Source organism: Diabrotica virgifera, chromosome 3 (assembly GCF_917563875.1).
Source record: "Diabrotica virgifera virgifera chromosome 3, PGI_DIABVI_V3a".
NCBI lineage: Eukaryota > Metazoa > Arthropoda > Insecta > Coleoptera > Chrysomelidae > Diabrotica > Diabrotica virgifera.
In genome coordinates, this window is record NC_065445.1 from 22336694 (window position 1) to 22350215 (window position 13522).

The window sequence follows — 13522 nt, forward strand, 5'->3', positions numbered from 1 at the left end:
GTGGATACACTAATTTCAGGGCTTTCTTATGGAGTTTTTGGTTTAAAATTTTGTTCTGTTTGTTCGTTATAGCCGTTGTTTACTGCTATTTGTTTAATGATGTTTAGTTCTATCTCGAAGTTATTTTTTGTCATGGGAATTTCTGTCAGTCTATGTATCATGCTATGGTAGGCTGCTAATTTGTGTTGTGTAGGATGGGATGATGAATTGTGTATAGTTGTGTCAGTATGGGTAGGTTTATGATATACGGAGAACTCATGTTTGTTGTGTAGTCTGGAAATCGTTACATCCAGAAAGTTTATGGAGTTATTCTGTTCTGTTTCTATTGTAAACTCAATATTATTATGAAGTGAATTAATATATGATAGAAATTGGTCAACAACAACTAACAACAACTTAAGCAAATATATTAAGAACAATAAAAGTCGAAAGAGAAAGCAACTACAGAGTGGTGTGTACAAACTAACTTGTGGTGACTGTCCGAAAACGTACATCGGTCAAACTGGCAGAACTTTTCACAAACGGATAGCAGAACACAAAAGGGCATTCAACAATAGAAAAACAGACACTTCTACATACGCACTTCACCTTCTAGATCATAATCATTCTTTCAATGAAGAGTTTCAAATTCTGCATATTCAAAATAAAGGCCTTAAGCTATCTTTTTTAGAATCTATGGAAATTAATAAACTGAAAAATACAGATATAATTCTGAATGACCAACTCGAGACAAACAGCCCCCACTCCTCAACTTCTTCAGTTGAAGACTTAAAAAGGCAAACACATTGTAAAATATATCACTTGAGAAAGGCACTCTGCCGAAACAGCTGTAGTCACTTAGTTATAATAAATTTTGTGGAAGTATAGAAAACAAACGTTTTCAGTGTTTTATTGTTAGATAAAATGAACTTCCATCAAGTAACGGTCGAATCCATCAATTAATTATTAAAATAATTACCAAAGATGCAAATTGCACCATCTACGAATAAGTATTTAGTAAAAAGAAGCAGGAACTAAAATTTGAATTGTTATCCTCTGCACTAGGGTACATCTAAAAAATAAAAGTTGGAAATGTTATATCTAATAGCGTGAAAAAGTCGCTAGTATTATTTTTCAGCATATTAGTATTTTTATTTTTTTTTTCTAAGCGAATTTTCTGCTCCCCCAACGACCTTGAATTTTATTAAATATCTGATTTTATGGAAATTTCAATTTATATTATTTGGAATAAAATATGTGCTAACTCGATCTAAGATCAATTAAAAAAACTTAAAATGTTGTCAATTACAAATTTAAACGATATTTAAAGTTTTATTTGTTTTTTCAGTCTCCCCAACCCCTTTGAAATGTCCCGCTTCGTGAGTCCGTGCGTGTAATTTTCACTTATGTTTGGTGCGATGCCTTGCTTTGTTATTATTGTTGTTTGTAAATTAAATATCTTTAAAATAGATGAACCAGGACCTTGGGGAATAAAATCAAGATGTGCTGTGGACCGCCCCATTTTTGGGCAACCACCAAATATACCTGAAAATGTTTTAGGTACCGAAATACAAACAAGCGATGAAGTTTTGTGGTTGCAAGAGGATAAAAACTCAGCAAGAAAGAGCCAGAATTTTTTGGTATTGCCAAACAGGTTGCAATTAAATTGGATGAAATATGGAAAAGGGCTTTAATTCCAATAATTTAACATACAATAATTATTCAGCTTTAAAAGCCTATCATGACAAATATACGAAACTTATGAAACCATTTAAGAACAGGCAAAACAGTGAATTTTACAAAAATAAAATTCACTGCTTTAAGAACAAAAGTACAACTCCACGTTTCGATCTTGCAGCATGCAAATGTCACACTCTGATTAATTGTCTTTGTAGCAAATCTCAAAAAGTGGATGAGCGCGAATTTCTATTAAATCAAAGAGGTCCCAGAAAAATGGTGATAAGCTCGATTGATAGGGAAAACAAAAACAAATATAATCAGAGAGAACAACGGTAAAAGAAGAAAGTTACCGACGCAAAGACAAAACTTTAGCTCAATTAAAAAACTGTACCAAGTTTTATGGTCAATCAATCGTGGAAGAACACATAACACTTGTGCATGAGCCAGGGTGCAAATATTTCGGATATAGGTATCTGCTGTCTGGTATATCAGAAAGTATCAAATCCAGCTATTGCATGGGACGAAACAGTCGTAAATACTGGCGTTAAGGGTGGTGTAATAAGGCTGTTAGAAGAACATCTTAAAAAATTGCTTCAGTGGTTTGTATGTCTGCGACATTCAAATGATCTACCCCTTGGACATCAAAAGAAGTTTGCCAGTGACCAAATCAAAAAAGGTGAGGGTCTTCAAACTTTCTCCTATAAAAATTTTGATATACAAACGACTACTTTGAGTTAATTAACTAACAAGAATATCACCTTAGAGAACCACATATATTCTCTAGATTTTCGAGTGACAATCTGCGAGATTTTATTAAGAATCCTAACTTTGACCCTTTTAATATTGAGATTGAGAAATATAACTGCCACAAACAATGTGTAGAACGATGTGTCAAGCTTGTGACACAAGCTTCTCTAGCAGTTTGTGGACCGTATTCGATAGATGGATTTATAAAAACGCGAATTGATTTCAGAAAAACTATGCCTCACGTTAATGCTAAATCTAAAGACATCTCCGGAAAGAATGCTTTTACCATATTTTTTTGTAATATTTATATACCTAATTTTGCACTTTGTTTTTTATTTTAGTATTAAAAAACTTGGGTGACGTCAGGGAGACGGATAAGTTAAGCTATTTTGTTATAAAAAGAATGTTTTAGTATACTTTTCTTAAGTAAAATTTTTAATTGCCTTGTGAAACCAGAAAATATTTTCCAATTAAAACCGAATTTATTTATTCAAGTTCTATAAGGTATATATTATATTTCCCTTACAAAAGAAATTCGCATATTAATGTATTTTTCTAATTTTTAGTTGCCATGGGGGGGCAGAAAATAATTTTTAATTTCAACGTAATTTTACTAAAATACTAAATAGTGTGTTAGGCAACTTTTGTGAGCTATTACATTTTCGTTTCGAAATAAAAATTTTTATCGTCTGTTAACATTTTTTCAAAATTTTTAATTGTCTTGGGGGGGGGGCAGAAGATATTTTCCAATTTCGAAAAAATTATACCAAAATACTTAACAGTTGATTGGGCAACTTTTGTGAGGTATTACTTTTCCATCGCAAAAAAAAATTCCGCCTTTTTCGATGCACCCTACTCTGCACCTTTTAAGATGGAAACAGAACACCGTGGTGAACAATTAGTCGATAAGGGGATCTATAATTGAATCCACGACTTTTGTTCACCGTGATAACAATCTTAAGCGAACTAGTACCTTTTTAGGCGAGGCAATAAAGCACTAAAATGGGCCTTACCTCCGAAAAAAAAAACGACAAGACGGATCTTAATAATTCTTTTTGCATTCGATTCGTGAATGCGCCAGAAAACTTTATCACCCCTAGCCATGATATTGAAAAACTGCATACAAAAAATGCCTTATTAAACTGCATCTCAAACAGAGAATAAAAAAATTCAGAACTCGTCAATTATCGGCGGAAATGAGTTCAATTTTGTTACTCGGGAGTTTATGGGGTCATTGAAAACGAATGTGGCGTAGGAAGTGATCTTCGGAGTACCTGGTACCGAGGGTACCTACTCTTTACCTCGTCTTCTGGAGTTTTCGGCAAATTCATTAAAAAATTAGTCAAAAATCATTATTTGGGGGGTTTTTGGGCTCGCTGAAAAAGAAGATGACATTGAAAATTATCTCCAGAGTACCTGGTGCCTAGAATACCTATTTTATACGTCAACTTCTGGAATTTTCGTTATACAATCAGTCAAACCTCCAAATGTGGAAGTTATTGGATTCACCGAAAGTAAATTTCTGAATGTTAATGGTTTTCAGGGTATGTAATGTAAATTGCAGTTGGTTTTAATGCGAATTCTTTGATTTTGTGTTATAAAAATACGTTTATTTAAAAAAAATACACTTAAATGGATGGATACGTAGATGCATATATTTCATTATTTTCTTCTTCTTCTTCGCTTTCCAATGGATTTATTAGACTATATGTATTGGTACAATTTACACCTTCACAATTTTTACATACAACGGCCATGTTTCTTGAACCCACATGAATTTTCGCAGTCCGTCTTGCAACTACAGAATATCAAATTCATTATACTGGGTGGACCAGGCGTTTGAGTCATTTTTATGGGAATTAACGATTTATCCATTAATTCCCATCCCCACTGTGTTGGATCCAAACTGTCTTCACCTTCTCCATGCATCCAACTTTGGACTTGGAAGTAAATACTTTTTAAATGTTGTGTGAAGGTTGGGTGAAAGGTAACAGTAGGAAGTATACTGTCAATTTTTTGCGTTTTGTTTTGTCAATATTAAATTTTAAATAAAGCTGTACAAAAAAGTTAAATATTAACATTGGTCCTTTCAGCACTAAGCCACGGATATACAGGGTGTCCATAAACTCTCCCGACAAACGAAGACTGGAGATTATTCAGATAATTTTAAGACAATTTAACCCAATTCACCTCGTTCGAAAATGCTTCCTAAGGGAGATAGAGCCCTTTGAAGATGGCGTCATGGAATTAGTTTTGCTTAAATATCTCCAGAACGTTTCTATTTAGAAAAACGACAACTGGTACACTTATTTATCTTGCAGAGATAAATCAATTACATCAATTACGAATTTCTAGTACCGGTCATAGGCGCCCGTTCTGGGTAGGGTAACTGTTATTTTATCATATAACTTTTTTATCTTTAACTTCTAAGCATTTTCTATACTGGATTAGTAAATTGTAACGTATTCTAGTACTAAAAGGTACTCTTGCTTTAAGTCGGTAGGATGCACCGTTTTCGATAAAAATCAATTTTAAAATTTTTCCTTTGTTGAATTTGAAAAAAAATTTTCAAAAATAAACTATTTAGAAAAACTAAAAGTGCCACGTTTACTTATCTTCCAGAGATAAATCGATTTCCTTAGTTGCGAAATTCTAGAACCGGCCATATGCGTCCGTTTTGGGTAGGTCAATGGTTATTTTACGCATAACTTTTTTGTCTTTCATTTTTAAGCATTTTTGACACTTGATGATTAAATTATGATTAAATCGGTAAAATACACCGTCTTTTTTTAACAAAAATTTTCAAATTTCCTTCAAATTTAATAAACGAAAAATTTTCAAATTGATTTTTCTAGAAAACAGTGCATTCTATCGCATTAAAGCAAGAGTACCTTTTAGTACTAGAATACCTCACAATTCAATAATCCTTTTAGAAGTTAAAGAGAAAAAAGTTATGCGATAAAATACCAGTTGCCCTACCCAAAATGGGCGCCTATGACCGGTACTAGAAATTCGTAATTGATGGAATCGATTTACCTCTGGAAGGTAAATAAGCGTACCAGTTTTCGTTTTTCTGAATAACAGTGTTCTGGAGATCTTCTTCTTCTTCAAGTGCCGTCTCCTAATCGGAGGTTGGATATCATCATCACTATCTTTACTCTATCCACCGCTGCTCTAAAGAGTTCTATAGAACTGCATCTAAACCAGTCCCTTAAATTCTTTAACCATGACACTCTCCTTCTTCCTATACTCCTTCCGCCTCTTATCTTTCCCTGTATTATCAGTCTTAGCATTTCATATCGCGGTCCCCTCATTACGTGTCCCAGATATTGTAACTTTCTTATTTTTATTGTGTTTATTATTTCGCATTCTTTACCCATTTCTCGCAGTACTTCCGTGTTCGTTTTCCTCTGTGTCCATGCTATTCTAAGCATTCTTCTGTAACACCACATTTCAAATGACTGTAGCTTATTTATGTGTTCTTGCTTTAATGTCCAGCTTTCAAGTCCATATTGTAGTATCGAGAACACGTAGCATCTCAAAGCTCTTGCTCTCAGTTCTAAGCTAAGGTCTTTGTTGCAGAGAACTGTTTTCATTTTTACAAACGCATTTCTTGCTATTTCTCTCCTGGTCCTTATTTCTGTTGTTTGGTCATTTTTCTCTGAAATCCAGGTTCCTAGGTATTTGTATTTATCAACCCTTTCTATCGGTACATTTCCCAAATGTATGCTTGTTTGTATGTTTGTTTTCTTAGTTATTATCATGTATTTGGTCTTTTTTATATTCATTTTTAGTCCATATTCTTTACAGAAATTGTTTGTTTTGTTCAGTAGTAGTTGGAGTTGTTCAGCAGAGCTTGCTATAATCACGGTGTCATCTGCATATCTTATGTTGTTAATAGATCTTCCGTTAATTATTATTCCTTCACTTTGAGATAGCAATGCTTCTTCAAAAATGGCTTCACTATATGCATTAAAGAGTAATGGAGACATAATACATCCCTGCCGAACTCCTCTCCTGATTTCAATTTCTGGACTGGGTTCGTTATCTATTACAATTTGTGCTCTTTGATTCCAGTAAAGGTTTGTTATTATTCGTAAGTCCCTTTTGTCTATGTTTTTTGTCTTTAGAATTTGGACTAATTTTTCATGTCTTACTTTGTCAAAAGCCTTCTCAAAATCAACGTAACAAACATGCACATCCACATTCATGTCCATGCATCTTTGAGCTAACACATTAAAAGCAAATAACGCCTCTCTGGTTCCTAGTCCGTTTCTGAACCCAAACTGACTATCATCTATTCCTTCTTCTAGTTTTTTGTTTATACGACCATGTATTATTTTCAAGAATAATTTGAGAATGTGACTTATTAATGATATTGTTCTGTATTCACTGCAATCTTTAGCGTTTGTATTTTTAGGGATAGCACAAAAGGTTGAGAGTAACCATTGTTTTGGTATGTTTCCTGTTTTGTACACTGTGTTAAACAAGTCTATGATAATGTCTAAGGTTTCATCATTTATACATTTTAAGCTTTCTACTGGGATTTGGTCTGGACCTACTGCTTTACCATTTTTGCTGTTTTTTTAATGCCGATTTAATTTCTTCTTTTAATATCTTCAAAACCGTATCATCTTCTACTTCGACTTCCATCTGCTCTGTTCTATTGTCTTTGAACAATTCATTTATGTATTCTGTCCATCTCTTTAATTTTTCGTTAGTACTCAACACAAGTTTCCCATCTGTATCTTTTAGTATTCCCGGTTTTCTTTTTCTGTTGATCTGCGTTAATTCCTTAATTTTTTTATGTGTGTTAAAATTATCATGTCTTTTCTGGTGTTCTTCTATTTCTGCGCATTGTTCTTTTAACCACTGTTCTTTAGCCTGTTTAATTTTGGATTTTATTTGTTTATCCACATTTTTGTACATCTGATTATCTTTGTTTTTATGCTGACGTCTTTCTTCCATTAAATCTAAGATTTCCTCCGTCATCCATTGTTTCTTTTTGTATCTGGTTGGTGTAAAAATTTCTTTTTGACATTTATCTATTTCTGTCTTTATTAATAACCATTTTGTCTCTGTTTCAGTATTTTGCTGGATTTGTTCTTTAACATTCATTAAACGGTTATTAATTTCATCTGTCAGGCGTTGTTTTATGAGTGGGTTTCTTAGTTTACTTGTATCGATTTTTACATCTGTTGTTCTGCGTTTTATTATTTTCATTTTGAGCCTAATTTTGGTCACTACTGGATTGTGATCTGATCCTATGTCGGCACCTGGATAGATTTTTGAAGATATAATTGCGTTCTTGTATCTTTGTCTAATCAATACATAATCTATTTGGTTTCTTACAATTCTCCCTTCTTGATCTGCTGGTGACTTCCAGGTATATAGTCTTCTCTTTGGCATTTTAAACAATGTATTAGTTATGATAAAATTATTGTTTTGGCAAAATTCGATAAGCCTGTCACCTCTTTCGTTTCTGTTGCCCAGACCATATCCTCCTGTACATTCTTCTACTTTTTCGTCTCCAACCTTTGCGTTAAAATCTCCCATTATAATTGTAACATCCTGCGTTTTAATGGATTTTAAAATATTGTCTAGGTCTTCGTAGAAAGTTTCAATATCGCTCTCTGGTTTGTCCGCAGTCGGAGCATAAACTTGTATTATGTTTAATTTGGGTTTATTCTGATTTAATTGTAAGAGGATAATTCTGTTGGAGTATGGAATGAAATTTACTACAGCTTTATCCATGTGTTCGTTTAGTATTATCCCGACACCATATCTGTGTGAACCGTCTTGACTTCCTGAATAGTATATTGTTTTATTGTTGATTTTCATCTTTCCTGAGTCGGGCCATTGGACATCGCTGATTCCTAAAATGTCTACATTCAGCCTTTCCATTTCATTAACGGCATTATGTACTTTTCCAGCTTGATGTAGACTTCTAACATTCCACGTCGCTACTTTGCAAGGTTTTCGCATGTTGACGACCGGGGAGGCCTTGCAGTCTTGTGAGTTTCCTCCTCTGCCGGATCTTGTTTTCCGAGTTTCAAGATCAGTAGAGTGTTTGGTTATGTTGTTAGTCATGATGATTAACTAGGGATGCTCTATGAGCCTTTAATGCATTGGTTTCCCGTTGCCTTATGCATCTCCACGCCGTTGACCATGCCTGGTTCGTCCGCCTTTAGAAATGATTTCTCATTTCTAGGACAAGAAGGTGCCCTTCCACTTACCGACTCTTCCACCCGAAGCTGTTGGTCAGTAAGTGGGGGATTGCTTATACCGGCAATCACTCGGACGTCAGCGCCTCGTTTGTTATCTAGCAGGATGTACCGGATGATCATGATCGAGATCATCTCACGGGCAGGTGAGGTTGACATTTGAATAGGAGAGGCTGTGTATTGCGCATCACTATCCCTTACATCCCTTATTTAAGAAAATATTTAAGAGATATTTAAGAAAAACTAATTCCCAGACGCCATCTTCAAAGAGCTCTAGCTCCCTCAAGAAGCATTTTCGGACTAGGTGAATTGAGTTAAATTATCTTAAAATTACCTGAAGGATCTCCGGTCTTCGTTTGTCGGGAGAGTTTCTGGACACCCTGTATTTTAAGCGGGAGATCGTATTTTTTACTTTCTCCATTCTCTCCTTCTTTTCATACGCAGTGGTACCATCGATTTTATAAAGATTCATCAATGCTACCAACAGAATTTGAAGCGCCAAATTAAAAAAATATGTATTATTTTTGAAAGATATGAAATGAAACTCTATGACGTAAAAGTGGTGCAGAAGATCGTTTTCGATTTTAAATACGTTCTCAGAGAGCACAAAACCTCCCAAGTATCAAGTTTTGAGTAATTATTATATTATTCGTCGTCACTAGGGATGGGAAAAACCTACCGGTTTTAACTTAAACTGGTTTTTTTACTTCGCAATAACCGGTTTTACTGGTTGTTTTTTTGTCCCGGTTATAACCGGTTTTTTCTTTTTAAAGTAAAAACCGGCTATTAGGTTCATCGAATTACCGATTACGAATACGAATCTCCAAGGATTTCCTTACGTTTTCAAAACGATACACCCATACAGGAAGTAATAAATGAGTTAAAATGTAACTATTATACAAATATACAAACGTGTTAAAAGAAATACATGATAATTTTTTTGGATGGTAGTAAAAATAAAAGATAAATTGCATTATCCAATTAAAATCCAATTTTCACCCACGAGAAGGGGTGGCATCCACCCCCAGGCTAAAAGCGCAAGTTGTTACCATGTCACCTTTGTTCCTTGATATATCCTCTAACCACTCACCAATTTTCATGCAAATCGATGGAGGTTCAACGAAATCGGAGGTAATAGCTCATATCCACCTTTAGTGACTGCACTAATATTAATCTTACGCGATATTATATTTAATAAATCAATAAATATATAGTAATAATAAAATAATAAATAAATATAATAACTAATACAATAAAATAGTTTTATTAAAAATTGTGTATTATGTATATTGATATTAAAGTTCTTTCGATAGTACTAATTTTGATCATATTGATATCGACTATCGAGTCGATTGGAGTATCGCAAACTAAAGTGTAAACTAAAGTACATTGCAAACTATCGCAAACTAAAGTAACTATCGCAATCTATCGCAAACTAACTATCGCAAACTAAAGTACATTGTAAATGTAACATTGTAACCTATTGGATTAAAAAAACCGGAAACCGGTTTTTGGAAAAACCGGTTTTTTGGGCCGGTTATAACCGCCAGGTTAAACCGTAAGCGAAAAAAAAACCGGTATAATCGAATACCGGTGTTGTGTCAAAAACCGCCATCCCTAGTCGTCACCGACTCCAAAAACCCCCAAGTAATGATTTTTGACTAATTTTTTAATTAGTTTGCCAGAAACACCAGAAGACGAGGTAAAGAGTAGGTAGCCTGGGCACCAGGTACTCCGGAGATCACTTCCAACTTCATATTCGTTTTCAGTGGCCCCAAAAACCTCAGAGTAACAAAATTGAACTCATTTCCGCCGATAATTGACGAGTTCTGAATTTTTTTTATTGTCTGTTTGAGATGCACTTTAAGAATGCATTTTTTGTATGCAGTTTCTCAATATTATATCATGGCTAGGGGTCACAAAGTTTCCTGGAGCTTTCACGAATCGAATGAAAAAAGAATTATTAAGGTCTGTCTTGTCATTTTTTTTCGTGGGTACAGTGCTTTATTGCTTCGACTATTTATACCCTTCTTCTTCTTCAGTGCCTTATCCGGTCCGGATGTTGGCGATCATCAAGGCTATCATTGTTTTGTTGACTGCTCTGCGAAACAGCTCTGCGGAGGTTATCCCAAACCATTGTCGGAGGTTTTTCAACCACGAGATACGACGGCGTCCCGGTCCTCTCCTGCCAAATACTTTGCCCTGCATGACGAGTTGAAGAACTCGATATTTTTCTTCGTACTCAAGCTTACGTTGTTTTACTAAATTAAGCACTTCTTTTTCTTTTGTCATGCGCTGTAGGACCTCAATGTTGGTGACATGGTCCACATAAGATATTTTTAGTGTCCTCCTGTAGATCCACATCTCGAAGACTTCAATCCGCTTTTCAGTGGCTTGCGTCAGTGTCCAGGCTTCAACTCCATACAGTAGCACTGGAAGAACGTAGCACCTCACTATCCGCATCTTGGTTCCCAAACTGAGATCACTGCAGCACAGCAAGGATCTCAGCTTGATAAATGTAGACCGTGCCATTTCAATTCTGGATCTAATCTCTTGAGCGTGGTCCCATTATGAGTTGAGGGTAGTTCCGAGGTAAGTGAATCTGTCGACTCTCTGGATCTCTTCACTATCTGCCATTAGTGCCCCGGGATCTAAATTTACACGGCTGACAACCATGAATTTAGTTTTCTTAGTATTAAGGTTCAGTCCGTATGTTACGCTCACAGTTCTCACACGGTCTAGTAAGGCCTGTAGATCATTTAGGCTGGTTGCTAGTAATACAGTGTCATCGGTGTAGCGGATATTATTGATGTATTCACCGTTCACTCGGATTCCCATCTCTAGGTTTGTGAGGGCTTCAGTAAAAATTTCCTCAGAGTATATATTGAAAAGAGTCGGCGAGAGCACACAGCCCTGCCTTACTCCTCGCATGATCTTCACTTGGTCGGTCAACTGGTCTTCGACCTTGACTTGAACACGCTGGTTCCAGTATAAATTTATGATGATCCGAATGTCCTTCTCATCTAATCCTATACTTTGTAGGGCGGTGACCATTTCCTGGTGCTGGCAACGGTCAAATGCCTTGGCGTAGTCAATAAAACAAGCATAGACATCACAACCAACATCGCGGCATCTCTGAAGTAGAACTTGTAAGGTGAAAAGTGCCTCACGTGTACCCATGGAATCGCGGAATCCAAATTGCATTTCACCGACATTTTCCTCGCATTTCTTGTAAATTCTGGCATGTATGATTTTAAGAAAAATCTTAAGTGCATGACTCATAAGGCTGATAGTCCGGAAATCTTCGCACGTTTTCGCAGACCGTTTTTTAATTATTTGTTATTTATACCCAGTAAGTTAAAAGTTAAAGTCGAAATACGTGTAAGCGCATAGTGGAGGCCCTATTCTGTAATCAAATCTGAATAATCTTTATATTTACTTTATTTGTATTCATTTTGTGGGTATAAAAGTTCGTTATAGTTCGCTAAAAATTGTTATCACGGTGAACGACAAGTCGTGGATGCAATTATAGATCCCCTTGTTGACTAATTCACCACTCTGTTCTGCTTTGTATTTTTCATCTTAAAAAGCGCAGAGAATAACAATTCGAAGTTTAGTTCCTGTCTCTTTTGACTAAAAAGATACAAATTTACAAAAAAAAAAAACATAAAAACACGTCAAGGTACCGAGGAGACTTAAAAGTGCATAGTTACCCTCCCTGGTTCCTAAATTAATAGTATTAATACAGTACTTGTCTTTCTTTTTAGTTTATATGTTAATGGCAACAATCCTCAGTTGGCTAAATTGTATCCAGAAGTGTCATTCCCTGTAAGTAGAGGCACAAGGATGATTTCACCATTTATTAAATGGGAGCATACACGTGATTGGTTTGTGCCATCCTATGATATAAATTTGAATAGTGCCGTTCAGTATGGTGCAAAATCGGTATCTGTCGAATTAGGTGATCAAAAATGGACTTTTGTGCAAGGACATGTTATTGACGGTAAGGTTTTTCACTGATTAATTATTTTTCCAAAGCATATCCAATAAGAAGAAACATAGCTCTGAAAAGCAGAATTCACAAGTTTGCACTGGTTCGCTAGGTAGAACCGGAGTTATAGGAATTTTTCTGTAATAAGTTTTCGCAGTCTCCTTCACCTCTTATTTGAAAAAATATATCCAATAGCCATCCCCTCTACTACTTCCCACCTCCTACTAATCCCAGGAACATACAATTTAGTAAGGCTTTGGCTACACGGGCGATTTTTTACGGCGCGATAATTTACGGCGCCTATTGGTTTGACTCCTCCTCCACCAATTTTAGATGAAATTATTTCCTCCACCAATTTTAGATGAAATGATTTCCTCCACCAATTTTAGATGAAATGATTTCATCTAAAATTGGTGGAGGAGGTAGTCAAACCAATGGGCGCCTAAGCGCTGTAAAAAGCATGACCACACGTGGATGTAAATTACGGCGTGTGTCGCGAGATGTAAATACAGGGTTTTAGTCTAGGTGCCAAATAGAGATCACCGTGTCCAGCATTGTCCAACATAAAAAAGTGAAAACGTTATTATTATTATTTTTATTACAAATTTTTATGGACGTACGATTTGATGGGAAAAGACACTCAATGGAAAAACGTGAAAAGCAGAGACCATGCCAAGGAGAAAATTGTAAAGCCAAACCACTAACATACTGTGGAAAATGAAAACAGGAATAGATGTAAATAAAAATTTTCATTCTCGTTACTGTTTTACGCATGCATACATACTTTCAATATTATGATAATGATAACTATAACGCCCAGAGTCCTGTTTATAGGACTGGTTATAATTCAAAATTAAAATAATTTCATGAATATTTTTTTATTAACAACAAGATTTAGTCC

The 13522-nt window shown here is 35.3% G+C and overlaps 1 protein-coding gene across 3 annotated transcripts in view; it reads left to right on the forward strand.

Annotated features, from left to right (window-relative positions):
* LOC114325674 (fatty acid synthase) overlaps positions 1-13522 on the forward strand; it is a 239338-nt gene that overhangs the window by 90835 nt on the left and 134981 nt on the right. For all 3 annotated transcript variants that reach the window (XM_050646364.1, XM_050646363.1, XM_050646365.1), the window contains one exon: positions 12398-12633. In XM_050646364.1, coding sequence (XP_050502321.1) covers positions 12398-12633 — 236 coding nt within the window. The remainder of the gene's footprint in view (positions 1-12397; positions 12634-13522) is intronic.